This window comes from Anastrepha obliqua, chromosome 1, assembly GCF_027943255.1.
Source record: "Anastrepha obliqua isolate idAnaObli1 chromosome 1, idAnaObli1_1.0, whole genome shotgun sequence".
NCBI lineage: Eukaryota > Metazoa > Arthropoda > Insecta > Diptera > Tephritidae > Anastrepha > Anastrepha obliqua.
Window position 1 is genome coordinate 123409410 of NC_072892.1, and position 19919 is coordinate 123429328.

At 36.5% G+C, this 19919-nt stretch overlaps 1 protein-coding gene across 1 annotated transcript in view; it reads right to left on the reverse strand.

Moving 5' to 3' along the window:
* Positions 1–5813: 5813 nt before the first annotated feature.
* LOC129237069 (uncharacterized) overlaps positions 5814–19919 on the reverse strand; it is a 97607-nt gene continuing 83501 nt past the window's right edge. Inside the window, exons 4-5 of the mRNA XM_054871471.1 lie at positions 6938–7207; positions 5814–6386 (exon numbers count right to left, since the gene is read on the reverse strand). Coding sequence (XP_054727446.1) covers positions 5814–6386; positions 6938–7207 — 843 coding nt within the window. The remainder of the gene's footprint in view (positions 6387–6937; positions 7208–19919) is intronic.

Below are 19919 nucleotides of genomic sequence, written 5' to 3' on the forward strand. Positions count from 1 at the left end.
ATCCAATTGCTCTTGTACGGGCCTTAAGACGTCACCAAGGACATCCCAAAATTGCCGTTCTCAGCAGTTGGGCATTGCTCGGACCACTTTACAACGAATTATCCGCATTGATTTGTATTTATTCCCGTATAAGATTCAATTGATCCAAAAATTGTTGCCTGCGGACAAGCCTCGTCGATTGGAATGGGCCCAAAGAGTCATCGAAATCCGTCGGGTGCGTCGAATATTGACAACCCTGTATATATCCCATTTCAGTTTCCACAAGCCGATTGTATCCACTGCTGCTATTGCACCATCAATACAAAATGTACAGGCTATTGAAGCACCGACTAATGTACAAATTTCAGAAATAAATGAATAATAATATAATATTATCCACTATTATTGTATGTAATTTTTAAAAAAATCATTTCAATCCTCATTAAAGTACTTAAATTAATTCCAGAAATTAAAAAGTTTCACTTCAAATATCCGCCCATAGTGCGGCTGACCTCTTTAAGTTAATTTTTGTTTGCGCCTTTTTTTGACTGAAATAACTTATTAAGTTTCGCTAATGCTTTTTAATTTTTTCATTGTGATTGTAATTCATTACTTTTCCAATTTTCAAATAAAAAAAAAACAAAAAACTTATTAAGTGAATATCTTTTGAAATATACAAAAAATGTGGGGTCTCTTCTTATTAAAAATTTGTTAATAGATTAATTAATTAAGTAAAATTATTTTATATTAAAAAAATTGAGTTCTTTTCAGACTTTTTAAAGCTTGAATTTCTCATCGCTCTATGGGGCTATTACTTTCACCACAGCTGTGCATACAAATAAAAAACTCTAATAGTAAAAAAAATTTAATAATAGGACTATGAATAAGTTCCTTGCGGTTTTACAACAGATGGCGTAACTTGATTATTATTCCATCGATCCACATTTCCAAACATTCATTGGAGAGCTACTGTCGTAAGGCACAAACGTCAGTATAAGTTTTTTATTTGAAGCGTAAACAACAATATTTTTACCACACTTGAAAATGTCGAATTTCGTGCCAAATAATGTGTTTTTGCGGGGAATTCTTCTTCATTATTTTAATATGAAGAAAAAAGCAGCCGAAAGTCATCGTATCTTGGTGGAAGTTTATGGTGAGCATGCTCTAGCTGAGCGAACGTGCCAGAAGTGGTTTGCACGCTTTAAAAGTGGTGATTTTGGCTTGGAAGACGAAGAACGCGAGGGTGCGCCGCCAAAGTTCATGGATACCGAATTGGAGGAATTGCTCGATCAAGATCCGGCTCAAACGCAAGAAGAGGTTGCAAAAACTTTGGGAGTTGATCAATCAACCATTTCCAAACGTTTAAAAGCCATGGGAATGATCCGAAAGGTAGGCCATTGGGTGCCGTATGAATTGAAGCCAAGAGACGTTGAACGCCGTTTTATGGCATGCGAACAACTGCTTCAACGGCACAAAAGAAAGGGTTTTTTGCATCGAATTGTGACTGGCGATGAAAAGTGGGTCCATTACGACAATCCAAAACGTCGGGCAACGTATGGATACCCTGGCCATGCTTCAACATCGACGTCGGCGCAGAATATTCATGGCCTGAAGGTTATGCTGTGTATCTGGTGGGACCAGCTGGGTGTTGTGTATTATGAGCTACTGAAACCGAATGAAACGATTACGGGGGATGTCTACCGACGACAATTGATGCGTTTGAGCCGAGCACTGCGAGAAAAACGGCCGCAATACGCCGATAGACACGACAAAGTTATTTTGCAACATGTCAATGCTCGGCCACATGTTGCACAAGTGGTCAAAACATACTTAGAAACGCTCAAATGGGATGTCCTACCCCACCCGCCGTATAGTCCAGACCTTGCGCCATCCGATTACTATCTCTTCCGATCGATGCAACATGGCCTGGCTGACCAGCACTTCCGTAATTACGATGAAGTCAAAAAATGGATCGATTCGTGGATTGCGGCAAAACCGACCGAATTTTTCACAAAGGGAATCCGTGAATTGCCAGAAAGATGGGAAAAAGGAGTAGTAAGCGATGGACAATACTTTGAATATTAAATTTGTAACCATTTTACGTCAATAAAGTTTCAAATTTCGAAAAAAAACCGCACGAACTTAACCATAGTCCTATAGAAAAATAAAAATTGTCAAAGCTCATTGGGAGTGCTTTTTATGCATCCCATTACAAAAAAAAATTCAACTACTTAGTTTTTTAAATAAATTTGTTTCTAAATTACCTAAATAACTATGTATATTAAGCAAATATTTTATTTTTTATATCATTATTTTTTTATTTTTTTTAGTCATTGTGTATTTTTGTTTTTGTGATTATTGTTCACACAATTACAATTAGCGTTTTATTGAATTTTTATTTTTGGTTTTTATAGCTTTGAGCAATTTACCGCTAGTAATACATGTATGTATGTGCATGTGGATCTATTTATCTATATATCTATGTATGTATATATAACTTATTATGTGTGATTATCATTATTAAGTACGTGTGTGTATGCAGTTTTATGTACATTCTCAAAATATAGCGTACAATTAACGTTAGTTTAGTCACATTGTATTTGTTTGTATGTATGTATGTATGTATGTAGGTATTTGTGTTTATTTTAGAGTGAGAATATGAATTTGATTCTTTTAATTTTTTGATTCAAGTTAGCCACACTGGAAAAGTTCTAGAGTTCGTGTAAATTTTATTTATTCATAGATAAATGTAGGTATGTAATAGTAATAGTTTGTTAAATATATGTATGTATGTATGTTAATGTAGTTGACTTATTTAATTGCAAGGTTTAGTTAGTAGGCGACGATAATTTGTTGTTCATTTGTTTTTTGTAAATAATTCATAGAAAAAGTTAAACAGAATTTTATATACAATAAAAATTCGAAAAAGTTATAAAAATTAAATTTAATAGGTGTAAAGCTGATGGCCTAGCTGCTAATGCTTTAAAAACATTGTGATTGTAATTGATTACTTTTCCAATTTTAAATAAAAAGAAAAAAATTTTAATAGTACAATTTCAAAAAATCGAAGAGTGACAAAAAAGTTAAATAAAGGCATTCCTCTAATAATAACACGAATTTTTCTTGCAACTTCTAATTTTTCTTCAAAGATTTTGGGCAAGAAAAGAAGATAGACGCTCGCACACAGTGACCCAGAACTAAAATGCGCGTTAACCAATATTTTAGGCCTCAGACTACATAGTAAATACATACTTACAAATATGAATGTTGGCCTATACTGACGTGTTTTGGTTCGCTCCACAGTCTGTGTTTATTTTGAAGTGAATCCGCCAAAAGTAATTAAGTTCGTGCATATTACACGCTTTAAAACAGTAACTCTATTTTGGAAATAAGTCCTAGAAAACTTATCTCATGAGTAAAAACTAAATATGTAACATCAAATTCAGTGCTTGCGGTCAAAAAGTAGATCGTAATCAAACAAATATGTTGTGTGCAAAGTGCAGTGACCTGTTTAATTTGAAATGTCATCGGCTGATTTTGATTTTCCTGTCATCGGCTGATTTCGATTTTCTGCTCACATCTAATAAACCATATTACTGTAATTCAAGTTCACTTGAATGTCGGGCATATCTATTCATTCTCCGCTCACTATTGCTGTCTCTATTGCTAATAAAAATTTTAAGCATAGTTAGAATTCAAGTGATAAATCCAATAGTCACCATATAACGCTGCTCGATATTGCTTTGAAACTTTGAACGCTCTGCGCTCCGGATATGCGCAAATGCCTACTTGTGATAAATGCTCTAGCAATGTTAATTCTCAATTATCCCAAAAGTGTAAAGCTCATGTGCTGAAACTCGCTCTCTTTATGCAATAAACAATAATCACAATGCGGTCATCTCTTCGTTATGTTCTCAAATTTAAAGTTTACTCAATGTTGTTGTTAACTATACAAATAAAACCAATACCAGTGCAGCTAAGAAAGATGACTGCAAAAACTAAATATCAAATCTCTAGAGGCAACATCCCTCAAACAAAGGCAACAAAAATCAACAAATGCTGCAATAACTGAACAGCTTCTCTTCGTTAATTTGTCTCCAACTTCGTGTTGCCCAATGAGTATCCCCCTGTACTCACTGTATCGAGCTCTAATGCTGATGACTCCAATAATGTAGTGCGAGCGAAGACGACGCCAACGTCGGCGTCGGAGTCAGCTGCTGCTGCGCCTGCTAGTACATCTAATGCACCTGTTGGTAATGTTGGATGTATAAATAATATTGGAATTTCTGCTTTATGAGCCTCTGACGTGGCTGCCTCTGCTGACTTGAACTCTGCCTCAAATAACAGTGAGATTAATGCAAACAACTCTCGTAAAGCGCCTATATTTGTTGTTGAAAGCAAATGAAGGGGTCCCAGTGGTCTATATTTCAAAAGTATAGGCTTTTAAGAAAATACTGCCAAATTTTTGGAAGGATATTCCCAGTATTTTTGATTCTACAGTCGTTTTAGCAGGTATAATCAGATTCTTCTTATCCTATTTTTTTGGCCTGGTCTTGCCAAAAAGAAGGTGTTGTTCCTAAGCAACGACAGGATGGTATTCCCACCATTTAGGACTGGTAGCGGCAGGCTAATCACCTACCCAGCCAGAAAGCAAAAGAGATTAACGAAACCAACTCAAGACTGAGTCCTCCCGAATGGAGTGAACAAGGAAACAAAAACAAAATTCTTAATTGCGTTGTGAATTGTAATATTTGAACATGCCAATAATAAAAATAACACAAGATGTATGCAGCTAAAAAAGGAGAATATTAAATAGATAATAATAAACACCTGATTAGCTAAAACTAAATCCAAAACTATGAAAATAAAAATAATTCAATTGTTGATTAATTTTTATGCTAGTTTTGAAAACAAAAAAATCATGATTTCCTGCATTTCCGACGCCGCCTACAAACTTTTCAATGTGCTGTGTAAATACATACCTATACTTCATATCAGCCTGAATGTATGCAACAACATTTTGTAGTATGCGATTTTTAGAAGCCTTATAACTAAATTTTGATTCTAGTACTCGGTAAAATACTCGTATATATGTACATGCATGCATAGCGTTGGTAGCATTTGTGTGGTGCTGTGCTTCGCAGTCAGGATGCTTAAATGGGCCAATTATCCTGCGCGCACGGCCACTTAACTTAACCACTAACACACATTTAAAATTTATTTTGTTAGTCTCTTTCTTTTTTTGTTTTTGTTTTGTCATACACTCAATCTGCTCTCATTTTGTTGCTTAAAAACGTAATTTGCATTTAATTATTTTGAATTTGTGTTTACTTATTTATTCATATTTTTTTGCAATTCTAGTGTCCTTTTTTGTTTTGCTTATAAAGTATGCATGCCATTACTTTATTTTTTGTTGCGGCATTTTGCTTTTATTGTTGTCATCAAATATTTAAATTAATTTCATTATTATTATATTAGTTTTGCATTATTCATATAATTTGTTTATCATTTTTTGCAATTTTTTCATATTTCCATATTTCCAGTTTTTAAATGAAATATTTATTTTAATTTATTTCTCCTTTTCACAATTTTCATTTGATAAGCAAAACCAATTTTTATTATTTGCAATTTATTTAGTTTTGTTGCGGCTTTTTGTTACTGCAATTTAGCACTTTTCCACTGATGTTAGTTTGTATGCCGAGCTTGTATTTCATTTCGCCTGCATTCGCTGTTGTTGTTGTTATTGCGGTTGCTGCTATGAGTATTTACTTCGCTGTTGTTGTATTTGGTTTGCCATCACTGAGGTTGTCACTAATTTATGTGCTGCCACGAGGTCACAGCTGGCGCCTTGTTTGTAGCCCAGCAGCTGATGCTGAAGCTGCTGCTGCCATCGCTGTCGACGCCACCGCAGCAATTGTTGTCTGACTCAGCGACAAAGTCCCCGCCACAGCAAGCCGAATGCCAGCAGCAGATATTAGCAAGATACCATCTGTGAGATCATCGAACATGGCGCCATGGCACACACCTACCGCCAACAACGCGAATGCCATACCAATGACCTCGCCTATGCCTATCCGCTTGCTGCTGCTGTTACTACCGCCGCCGCCAGTGAGTGCTGAATTGTCTGGATCGCCGTTGATGCGTTTCGAAACCTCCAGGCCGAGCAGATTTGGTGAGATGGTGGTGGGCGGCACTATGCTCAGCAGCAGACGTTGTTGCACGTTCTTGTGGAAGACATGCAGTATGGAGACTTCGCAGAGCAACAGAATGCTCGTCGTTTGGTATTTGGGCACCGTTTGGAAGAAACCCTGTATCACTTGGCTGTGTGGATAAATTTCAAGGGACGAGTAGGTGGCGGATCCCTCAAAGGCGACATGATTGATGCGCTGGAAAGGGGTTTTGTAGATCTGTGGAAAAAGAGAGGGCGAGATCGAAGGAAACAAATTAAAGTTCATGTTAAAGTTTTGATATGATTTTCAGTATTTCAGATACTCCTTTCGGCAGCAAAATATGAAAATTGGGCGCTAAGATTAAAAAAAAATTAAAATTAATTAAAAAAATATTTATTAAAACCTGAATTAGCTACTCCGAAAATCGAAAAAACTAAAGAGAGCATATCTAACCTTATATAAAATAAACCGCTAAATTGAATGGCGTACTCAGTTTTTTCATGTAACAGACCCCAAAGTTGCCCACACGGCCGAAAATGGCCGTTTGGCACTTTTTTCAGGAATATTCAAATTCACTTGTTAGGACTGACCTGGTAGTATTAATTTTAGCAAAATCAAAATACTCAAAATCGTTTTTAATGTAGTCTCTAAAAATGTAAACTGCTTTAAAATCGATTTATATTTTCACAATTTGCATATTCTGCTGCCGGAAGGAGTATCTCAAATACCTTTAGCAAAAAAGGGCATCAAATGTAAAGGCATTAGTTCACATTTTACAGTTTACTCACCTTGCGGCCATTGATGTACCAAGTTATGTTGGCTGGCGGATAGGATGGTCCCACTGTGCAGACGGCCTTGAAGTTGTCGTTCGCCGTGATGACTTTCTTGTCCACCTGCATGGCCGGCTCATCTTTGGGCAGTTCGATGACCTGCATGTGTGCGGCACGAATATCGGTGTGAAAGACCGGCGCATCCTCGGACACTTCGCATTGATAGTTGCCGGTTAGTTCACGGTTTACACCCTTCAGCGTCACAGAGGTGGCATCTGAATTTGTAAGCTGCAATGAGTGAGAAAAATATAAAATGAGTTAATTATTTCGGCTTTGAGTGATGGGTGGCGACAGCGCGATCTGACAAAGTTTCTTTCTTGAATTTTGCCAATATGAGAAAAAAAATTGTACAATGAAAGTTGTTACAAACTTTTCATCAAGTCAGTGTCGGATTTAACAAATTCACTGACTGAGGTTGTGGCAGAATTTTGAGCTGAAGTTGAAGAATTTTGAGCTGAAGTAAAAATGAAATTAGAAGAGTTGGGTAGAGATGGCAAGACGTTAAGTTGATTTTTTGGTTATAAGGTTAGCATACTCGTATGCAGACACTCGCACAAGTTCAAGTAAATATTAGAGACCAGACATTCAAAACATCATTATCTTTTTTAAAACATACAAACATTTAGCTTTCACTTGAAAAAAAATAATTCAGTATCTCAAAAACAAAAAACAAAAAAAAAAAAAATGAGAAATGAGAAACGGAGTGTTAGATCGTAAAAGGCTTGGCAAAAGCACTGATATCCACACAAAAGCACCTTGTTGTTGGTAGAAAAAAACATTTATTTCTTAGTAACATTAAACGGTTTTGGTAGTTTTCACTTAATATATAATAAAATACGAGAAGTTGTTTAAAGTATGGGAATATTTAAAATTCGGAAGGCCTGGAAAATGAAAGCCCCGCTATATTATCAATAACGTAAATTCCCCATATATCGATAGGAGCGGAGCCTGGACGCAGAAACCTGTTGTGTCAATAGACATAAGATCGGATCCACTTTGCAGAAATGCTAGGGTCGAAATCAGCGAGGAAGAAGAATTTTATAGGGTTAGCGAGCGCATATATATGTTTCTGATATACCAAAAAAAAAAAAAACAAAAACAAAAAAACTTGGTAATAACCTTTATCGTGCCGTTGGGCATGTGTTTGTCCTGGTAGTCTATGCAAGTCCTGGCAACAGTTGCATAGGTTACCTTTGGTCTGGCTAAATTTTGTCAAAAAAAAGGTTGTCTGTAAAGTCGGTTTACTGACGATAGTTTAACGTGACAACGTCATAAGAAAATATTGATGTAAGGGTTGCAATTTTCAAAACAAAATTTTAATTTTATTTGTTTGATAGATATTTTGTATGGATATAGAGGAGGAGGTAAATGGAATTGCAATGGAATAGGTCAAGTTACATTTACACAAACGTGAAAAATGACGAAACATTTATCAAATTCATGAAAGATATGTTCAATTTCGATTGTGCATCAGACGTTAATAAGTCAACAACACTAAGAGACATCATCATCGATTTGACTTTCTCAAGACACATTACACTTGAAACACTCCCTTTCATTTCCTTTTTTTCCTATCATCGTTTATTCTCAACAGAGAAATGGTTCATTACCATGCACACAGGAAGAAGGTATATGCAAACACAAGTATGTGAATTTATATACAAATGCGCATATACATACATATACATACATATATATGCTCACTCAAGTAGGACAGAGCCAGATGTCGAACGTTGCCGAACGCGGGGACCGATTGTGCTCTTTGTCGTTCGTTCCGTGCTCTCGCTTGCAGTTCAAGCATTTTAGCTTACATTTGCTTGCGTACGGAATAGATTCGTATATTTGATATGTTCATATGATTTGTATGCATCTTTACATATAGATTTGTTCTTTTTGAAAATTGCGCGAAATTGTATATGTATATGCATGTTTATATACATATATTAGTATACAACATATCTTATAAGGTATATGGTAAATATTAATATACCATACATTTTTTCCTTCATATATAATAAAAAAATTAATAATTATAACATTAAAACAACAGGTATTATTAACAAACTTGGTTTTATTTTAAATTCTTCAAGTAAATCAAATTAATAATTGAGAATAAGAAGACATATGCAAATACAAATACGTGAATTTATATATGTACATATGCGCATATATGTACATACATATATACGCTCACTTAAGTAGGAGAGAGCAAGATGTCGAACGTTGACGTTCGTTTGCTTTGTCTTTCGTTCCCCGCTTTTGCTTGCAGTGCATTCAAGGTAACGGCAATGAGCAAGGTAACGACAATGAAGAAGGTAATGACAAATGAGCAAGGTAACGACACATTTTTTCGTGCGTGCAGCCGGCTAAATCGAATTATAAGACGTTATCACGTCAAAATATCGGGAGCTGTCCATTAAAAAGCGCGCTTTACACATACAAGTATGTCTGATTTTTTTTTGCTGGAATGTTGGTACAACTGCCTTTTATAGGGTCGCAGAGTTTGAGCGTGATCTGTCAATTAGTGAGCCGAAACGCAAAAAACGACTTCAGAGTCGGTGAAAAGTGAAAGTCATCCTACTAGTTTTCTTTGATTGTCATGGTGTTGTGCACTCGGAACTCGTTCCAAATGATTCTACGGTCCAATTAGTGGAAAGAAAACTCAAAGATCTTGCACCATGATAACGCACCGTCTCACAAGGCTCATATTGTGAACACCTTTTTGACCAAAAATTCGACAAACATCATCGAACAACCACCGCATTCACCGGAATTAGCCTCCTCCTTTTCCCAAAACTTAAATTGCTGCTCCGCGGACGCCGCTTTGAATCGATAGAGGCACTAAGAAGAATTCTCTGAAGGAGCTGAAGCAGATCTCTTCAAACGCGTTTAAAAGGCCCATTGATGTCTGGACTAAACATTGGCATCTCTGTATTGTTTCGAATGGAGCCTATTTTGAAGGCATCAAAATAAATTTTGATGATTAAATTAAATAAAACATAATAGCGTTCTATTGAACAATTCCCGGTACTTTTTGACAGAATGTATATGTATATAATTGGCGCTTAAGCCCTTTTTTGGTGTTTGGCGGAGCTTCTCCTCCTGTGGCCTCTCCTCCTTTGTGGCGTGCGGCTTAATGTTGTTCCACAAATGGAGAGACCTACACTTTTAAGCCAACTCCGAACGGTAGATATTTTATATGAGGAGTTTTTTCATGGCAAAAATCCAGGAGCACACCAGTTACCCCAAAACTTATTGAAAAAGAACTTTATGAATATTTTAGATTGTAAAGGGTGGTTAAACTTCAAGGGCCGATGTTGAATGGGAACGACACCTAAACGTCAAGTTTTTTTCTGCATTTCATTTGATATTTTTCAATTCCAGACTAATATCAATTTGAACATTGAAAAGATACACAATCGAGCAAAGCGTTAAAGTTATTCAGGTTTATTATGAAAACGGGCGTTCAAATTAAAATGCATATCGCGCACTTCGTGATTTTTTTCGGTCAATTTAATCGTCCAAATGTGCGTACAATCGGAAAAATTGTAGAAAAGTTTGAGCAAACCGGGTCTGTAGGAGATTTGAAAACACCAGTGCATGCTCGTACAGCTCGTACTGCAGAAAATATTGCTGCTGTTCGCGATAGTGTGGTTGAAGAGCCGTCCACCTCAACTCGTCGTCGTGCCCAACAATCGCACCTCTCCCGCTCGTCGTTGATGAACATTATGCATAAAGACTTGCATTTACACGCTTACAAGGTGCAATTGACTCAAGAACTAAAGCCTCTTGACCATTTCAAGCGTCGTCAATGGTCAGAATGGTGGCAGGAAATGGCTACAGTGAATGACCAAATTTCGATCAAAATCTTCTTCAATGATGAGGTACATTTTCACCTCAGTGGATTCGTTAATAAGCGGAATTGCCGCATTTGGGCGAATGATAATCCAAGAGTGATTGCTGAAAAGCCAATGAACCCACAAAGAGTGAATGTTTGGTGCGGTTTATGGGCCGGCGGCATCATTGGGCCGTATTTTTTCCAAAATGAGGCCGGCCAGACTGTTACTGTGAATAGTGTTCGCTATCGTGAGACGATAACGAACTTTTTATGGCCCGAATTGGAAGATATGAATGTGGGCGATATGTATTTGATTCAAAATTAACACCGGTCCTTGAAATTTAGCCACCCTTTATAAGTAAAAAAAAAAAGCTTTGTTCAAGTTTGGTTTTTATTTTTAGACAAATTTATTAGTGCTCTTATTCAACGAGTGTCATTTAATTTCACATTTAGTTACTATTATAAAAAAAAATAAAAGGGTCAACTAAAAAGCTTTATACTAATAAAAAGTTGACAATACTAAAAAACCAAAATAAAAAAATTGCGTTTTGAACAGAAGGTGCACAAATCAATTTTTTACACAATGAGTACGCTGCCTTCGTCATGCCGTGTATCTGATAGGGCAGAAGGCACACATTTTTCTTTTATTGGTTTGTTTTGGAGTTGAGTTACCAGGTGTTATATTCTCAAATGATTCTGCTAAAATATCTTGGATGTTTTCAGGTATGGTTGACTGCACATTGGGTTGCTTCAAGCGCTGTTTCATATGCGGTGTCATCTGCGCATTGTGAAGATTCTTCATAAAATTACGATGCGATAGGGGTTTTTGTTCTCACTTATCATATGATGAGCATAGATCTCATAACTGTTCACAAAATCAATATTTAGTATGCCAACGAACATACACATAGGCTACTATTGTTTCGCAAATTTCCTTTGTGCACTATATAGGGTTGCCAATATTCGACGGACCCATCTGGCAACCCTGTATCTTTTGGCAGAGACGTGATGCTCTTTCTAATCCAAAGAGGCCAAATCAAAACCGACCAAGGCGTCGCCAAGGACATCCCAAAATCGCCGTTCTCAGCAGTTGGGCTTTGCTCGGACCACTTTACAACGAATTATCCGCATTGATTTGCATTTATTCCTGGTTGTGGTTTACTAAAAGGAATTTTGCATCTTCTATCCAGCTTTCTGATTTTTAAAATCTCTAATCCAGAAGACTTCTTTTTTTATGACAATTTTTGGCAGATAATGTGTCAGCCGTTTTTCTCAGTGCACAAATAAAATACTGCGAATATACTTAAAGTTAACAGTTCCAAAGTGAATAAATGATTTTCTTGCATGCCAGTTCCAAGAAAAGTATTTATGTAGACATACATATGAAATGGTAGCTTCAGATTTCGCTTTACAAATCAGACTAGTAGCTTTAAAAACTGAAGCTCCTTCGAAGAATTTTTTTATATTTTTAATTTATCTTCTCTCAGTTTGTGAGCTGAATTATCTAAGTTACTATTTAATACCAGTTGCCAAACTGTTCTGTGAAGAAAACGCTCAACGCAAACATGTCCAAAGAGAGGAAGACCGCATGAGGTGCAAACCTTAAGCAGACAATCTTGTAACTGCAGACTGAGAATTTTTAGACATATGTAAGTTTGTATACATAAATATACATTCTGTCAAAAAAGTACCGGGAATTGTTGAATAAAAACAAAATGTTTAATTACCAAAATTTATTTTATCCCCTTCAAGATAGGCTCCATTTGAAGCAATACACATACGCCAACGATTAGTCCAGTCAGCAAAGGACCTTTAAACACGCTTGAAGAGATCTTCTTCAACTCTTTTAGAGAATTCTCTTTAATGGCCGCTGTCGATTCAAAGCGGCATCCGCAGAGCGTCAATTTAAATTTTGGGAAAGGGAAGAAGTCACAGGGGACTAAGTAGGTAAGTAGGTGGATAGGGTAGTTGTCGTAGCGACCCACTTAGACCTTTCGCAGGTCAGGATTGTGAACTTATCCTTACCCTGCGTGTTCCTTTTCAACACAGGGGACTAAATCCGGTGAATACGGTTGTTGTTCGTAAGCCACGCTAAGGTCACGAGCTACTTCCCTCAAACTTAAATGATGGTTTTGTCTGTCTGACGTAAGGATTGGACCAACCCTACGCTCTATAAGAGCTACAAAATGGTTTCACGAAGTAAATTAAATGAGGTTTCTATGTGGTCCACAGTGGTAGCGCAGCCTATCGTAGCAGTTACGCATAGACCGACTACTACCATAACCAAGGCGGCCACTCTTTGCTGCGGCTCTACCTGATATGTAATGTAGGGTAACGTAAATAAATATATATAAAATAACTTAGTTATGAAAACACAACATTCCACTGGCCCTGCACTTGGCGCGATATCGGTGCTTAAACTCCGGTTTTCTTGTATGTCTACCAGATTTGGAATCGGCAGCCATCTACAGTATTTTGTCGTTTATCTGAGATGCGAAATGGTTACACTGCATTGGGAATTAGAGCGGGAAATTGAGTCCAAACTAGTAATATTAGAATGTACCGCATGGCCTAATTAGGCACCCTCTGCAACCAGAGTGATAACCAACGTAACCTAACCTAAGATTGTTGTTGTAAAAACATTAAGTACTATGCGCAATCCTAGAGAATGCTGCTGTTTTGACAGTCCTTGGGCGGATATTTATCTGGGTCACTCTGGCAACGTAGAACCGACTGTCGTGGCAGGGAGTTGGCATGTGATTTTTAAAGAAATCCCAATCACAGGTCTAATTATCGAGTAAATTTTGAAAAAAACATCGATATTGTGTAGTTAATATTTATGCCAAACTTGAGCCAAACCGGACTATAAATCCCATTTTTAGAGAAATCTCAAAGACAGAGCCAATTATCGAGTAAATTTTAGAACGAAGTATTTGCTTTGGGGTAGCTTATGCTTGCATGTTTCAAATTTTAACCAACTCAGACCATAAATACGCCATCTATTGGCTTGAAGGCAAAGTTATCCTCTGGATTTGAATTCAATCGGCTGGCTACTTTTTCAGTTTACCGGCCCCAAATATACGCGGAAAAACAACAAAATTGCTTTATGTAAGAAGAAAATATATAAATATGTTAATATGTATTAATAGAAAATATGAAAATTCTCACATATGCTGCACCAAAGTCTTCGTAAATTGCACAGTTTTACTCGTAAATCGGCTTATTGATTTTATGCATTTCTTTAAACCAAACACTTTCTCTTTACATATTAATATTCCAGTACATAAATATGTGTATGTATGTACATTCACAACTTAATGGATTTCATTGTTTGTTCATTCGAATTATTTCAATTAAATAAGAAACTCTCACAAAATTGCAGTTGCTTTTTAATTGCAACTTGAATTGCTGCTGGCGCACTTGTTTACATACACTTTTGCATGCGTGCAAGTGTGCGTAAGTATATATGTAAAAGAGCAGCGCATATTTTCATATATTTTATGGTTTTAAAAATTCAGCCAAAACTGCAGCTGCAATATCAAACACGCAACTTGAGGTGGCATTGAATGCAGAATTTACTGAAATAATAATAATATTAATTTTACAAAAAAAAGTGTTATTAATGAACGGACGCATTGAAAGGCGCCGCAGGCAAACTTGACAACGCTTCGCTGCTTTCTTCGTCTCTCGCAGCAGCTCTGCCGCTACTGCTGTCACTGTTGCTGTTGCTATTGCTGCTGCTGCTGCCTTCGGCTAAGTGGTAGTGCATGAGTTAAAAAAACAAGAGAGCATCAGTCGAATGAGCAGCATGTGTGCAAGTGCAACAACAACGATACGGAAAAATTATATACCTGCAAGTTGTTGATATTTACCGTTTGTGCTGAGCTTAATTGAGTTGAAATTTAAATTAACAATTCGTCCATTGTTCTCCCGCAGTTTTTGTACTTCTCGAGAAAGTATTGCGAAAAACAAAAACAACAATGAAAAAGACTTGCATATTTGCAGATGATTAATTAATGAATAAACGAAGAAGAGAGTCGAAAATAAGTGGTAGAATGAATAAAGCGTATCAAAGAGATAAGATGTAGAGTGAGGAGCGCCTGATTCCCGAACTTGCCGAAGTAGCCCGGAACATTTGCGACGTTTTTGGAGAAGGTGTCATAGGTGAGTCTACAGCACAGAAATGGTTTACAAAGTCCAAAAATGGCGACTTTGACACGTTGATGACACGTCCCACAGAGGAAGGCCTTCTGAATTCGAAGAAGAAAGTCTCAAATCACTTTTGAAGGAGAACGGTCACCAAACCAGTCGTGAATTGGTAGAGAAAATGAATTGATTCTCAATAACCTTCATTTAATGAAAAATTGGGAGCCTGGGTGCCTCACGAGCTCAACGAAAAAAAAAAAGAAAATCGCCTTCAAATTGATTCTCAGCATCTCGCCCGCCATCGAGCAACACGCGATCATACCATCATACCGTTTTGTACGTAATCGACACGGGAAATGAAAAATGGTGCCTGTACATCAATATGAAGCGAAATCCGAGAGTCGCGTCAAGCCGGTCCTTCATATGTTATTACGTATTTGATGGGACTAGGAGCGCATGGTCTACATTGCTCAGCTACTCCGCGTGAATGAAGCTATGCTACTGAAAACACCTGATTGACATGGTCAAACCATGTTGTCGTCAAAGCCGCACTCCAAGAGCTCGAATGGGAAGTCCTTCAGCATACGCCGTATTTTTCAGACCATACACCGGCCGAATACCATCTTTCCCGCTCCTTGTTGAACCATATGAAGGGCATTGTCTTAGATATCAAAGAGGCCCTTAAAAACTGGCTCGACAACTTCTTTGACACCAGACCAGTCGATTCTTGGCGAAACATCAACTTATTGTAATTGATTAATATATTTATATAATTAATGTTTTTTGGTTAAATGAAAGTAAATGCGCTACGAACTTATTCCCTAACATAATTTATAGAAAACTGGCTGTTGGTTTATGCAAATATTTTATGGCTCAAAAGCATAGGTAAGGGAATTTGAGTTTGTGATATTTTACAAACAAACTTTTGTTTACCCTTTCAAATTATAAAAAGTTGGAGATTTATTTTTGTTAATCGTTTTTTTTTTTTTAATTTTGCACTGTCTTAACTTAGTGTCTTCGTTGTTTCACATTTTTTGTTTTTTTTTTGGCTACTCGCTTTTTATGTTACATTCAAAAATTACTATATTTTATGCATTTCTATATAATTATTAATTTCGTGTTCATTACTTTTGTGTTTGATTATTGAATAATTTCATTTAAATCTTAATTATTAAGTTGTTTGCTTGTTAATGTGTTTTATACTCACTGTGTCGATTTTCGTTAAACTTATAAGTAGGTTGATAGCTGTAGGTGTATACAGATCATCCGCCTACCTTGCAACCGCGCATTAGATACTAACCTCAATGGTGGTGTAGAAATTGAAAATTCCCAATTTTTGTTTAAAAAATTCAGAATTAATGTTTTTTCCGGTGAGCCATTTCTGACAAATGTTTTAAAAAAATCACATTTGGAAGGGTTGTCATATGGCGGCCGCCCTAGCCGAATGGGTTGGTGCGTGACTACCATTCGGAATTTAGAAATAGAACGTCGGCTCGAATCTCGCTGAAAGATCAATATTAAGAAAAAGTTTTTTCTAATAGCGGTCGCCCCTTGGCAGAAAATGGCAAACCTCCGAGTATATTTCTGCCATGGAAAAGCTCTTCATAAAAAGTATCTGCCGTTCGGAGTCGGCTTGAATTTGTAGGTCTCTCCATTTGTGGAACAACATCAAGACGCACACCGCAAATAGGAGCAGGAGCTCGGCCAAACACCCCAAAAATGGTGTACGCGCCAATTATATATATATGGGGCATTCTTCGCCAACCGGACACCCCCATCTGCCCAGAACAGTTTTTATAAAAAAAATTTTTCCCTATGCCGAAATAAAAGCTTATGTCATGTACTTTAATTTGTCATGTGGCACTTTTTAAATATTCAAGATGGACGACGAATATTGACAAATATGTTGGAAAACACCAAAAAAAATGAAGTAGTTTGTTAAGAAAAGTAGAGAGAGAGATTCTGGTGCAACGTTCGACTGTTTCATTAACAGCAATAGTTCTTGATGTATTTCACATGTCAAACGGTACAGAAATAATTTGAACAAATTATAGAAAAGTCTAAACGAATAAACTATTAAAAATAAATCTGTCAAACAGTTCTTTTTAGAACTATTATCGCATCTGTTGTCGATATCGCTAAACTTCGTAAAACATTGTTTAACAGTTTTATTGACAGCACAAGTTCTGTATATGTCTTAATCGTTAAACTGTCTGGAGATTATTATAAAAAATTCTGAAAGAATAAATTAATATCTAATACCTGTCAAACAGTTCTTTTCAGAACTATTATCGCCTAAAAAATGTCGGGAAAATCGAGAAGAGATCGATGCATTAATCCCTTTAGAAAAGTAGGGCCATCTTGAATATTTAAAAAGTGCCACATGACAAATTAAAGTACATGACATAAGCTTTTATTTCGGCATAGGGAAAAATTTTTTTTATAAAAACTGTTCTGGGCAGATGGGGGTGTCCGGTTGGCGAAGAATGCCCCATATATAAAACTTTTGAACTAATACCAAACAATTGGCTTGAAATTATAGCTCTATATTTACAATTACCTCATGCCAGAGACAAGAACAAGTTTTTTGATATACTTTTCAAGTTGAATCTAAAAGATTACAGGTGTTACAGGTGAATGGAGTTCGCTATCGAGAGATGATTAACGATTTTTTATGGCCGGAATAGGATGTTATTGATATGTACAACGTTTATTTTCAACAAGACGGCGCTACGTGCCGCACAAGCAACGATCTTTACTGGAAAAGTTTTCGGACCGTGTTATTTCTCGAAGAGGTGATCACAATTGGCCACCGAGATCTTGTGATTTAACACCTTGTGACTCTTTTATGTGGGGTAACGTGAAAAAGAAGATCTACGCCAACAGTCCAGAGTAGATTTAAGACCTCAAAGATGGAATTCGTGAGGCTATCGAGGACATATGGCAGCCACTTTGCAATTTGGTTATGGAAAATTTCATGAAAAGGATATTGTCCTGTAAGCGTGGTCGTGGTGGTCATTTGCCTGATGTTCTTTTCCACTAATAACGGCGTACCTTCCTTTGTATAATGAAATAAACATACGATCATTTTTATTAAAAAATAGCTTTTTTCTTTGAATATGAAAATAACACTTCTTATTCGAAAACCCTATATTAAAGTTGGTATCGGTAAATCAGCTGATTTGTTTTTTTTTTTCTTTCGCCGTGGCCATGTGGCTTTTAGCCCAGAATGAAACAAGGCAAATTCATTCTTTGTTTTCTACTTTGCCAAAACTTTGATTTGACAATCAAACGTAAAAAACATTGTTGTTTGTGTAGTGGCCTAATGTATCGCACACAAATCGCATGTTTTGACTAACTTAATTCAGTTTTAAAAATAAAGCATGCATATTTGGATAAGCCAGTGTGTAAAAAAACAAAACTAAAATATTTATTGTATCAACTCTTAGAATTTTCAGTATATTTTCGATGCAATTTTTTCTTTCACTTCTCATTTTACTGAAGCTAAATATTTCAATCCATAGCATATTCAATTAATCGTGGTAAAGGGAATTAAAAATCAATTTTGGATTTTGAATTTAAAGTCAGCCATTTCCATAGGATCCCATGCCCGCATATGTAAATATCAATTCATGTATTTAATGCTCTGGAAATTAAATATGTGTAATTCGACTGTTGCGGTATTGGTAAACCATCTCATCTGCATATATGTACATAAATGCATGCGAGGATACACATACATACATATATGTTGACTCGCGTCAATACAAACCCTGTAGGGTTAAAAACGCTTGTTGAGGACTAGTACGTATTTGTCGATTGGGAACCACTTCCGAGTGTGACGGTGCTAAGGCGAGAAGGTAAATGCAAACAATCGCCGTAATCGCACGCAAAAATCGTGGCGTCCTTGTCTATGCATAAGGGGTAGTCAGACGCGCGGAAAAATTATGATTTTTAATCAATTTCAATTTTTTTTGCTAGTCAATTGCTTACTTAACAAAAGTAAAAATATAACATTAATACATCATGTTTCGACTTGACTTCAGCAAAATTTCAAAAATAATTAGAATTGTAAAAGTTATGGCTGTTTGTGTGGAGCCCGTTTCTCCAGAAGTCCCTTGGGGTGATCATCACAAGCCTTTGGAAATTCAACTAAAATAAATCGTTCAAGAGAAATTAGTTTTAAATACATAATCTTGTGCCTGATCGAAGATTTGTTTTCAAAATCCAGATATCCAGATTTTCGAGAAAAAAACGACAATTAATTGCCTAAAAAAATCGATTTAAAAAAAGACAATTCTTGGGTCAGGCACAAGATTATCTCTTAATAAAACATATTTTATTTGCCCGATTGATTTTGGATACAATTTACCAAGCGGTTTTTAAGTTACAGTGATCACTAGTTCAAAAAACATAGTTTTGAGAAAAATGCATTTAAAGTTTTGCTATCGGCTTCGGATCACCCGGGCGCTCATTTTTAATTGTTGGATAACTCAAAAAGTATTTGTCCCATTCACTTAAAATTTTCACACAATATTCTCAATATATTAGTCCTTAAGAAAATGCAAAAAAAATTTATGTTTTTGAAAAATCTGAGTACCCCTAATCCCATAATAAGAGCTCCGAGGCATTAATGAAGGTTTCGCTATCATAAGAACAACGAACGCTACCACTGGCTCAGGCGTTCATCAGAATCGCAATCACAATCACAATCACCCAAACTGTTTTTCCCAAGACTTTTTTCCCAAAAGTCATTCTTCCCAAAACTTTTGTTCCCAATAAAATAAATTCTTTAGAGGAGTTCTACGCAAAAATACGGTGGATTGCGTAGCCGGAGCTGGACTGATGAGGGTTATTTTTTTGAAGCGCGGCCGAAGGCCGCCCACGCGAAAAAGAGTTCTACGCAAAAATACGGTGGATTGCGTAGCCGGAGTTGGACTGATGAGGGTTATTTTT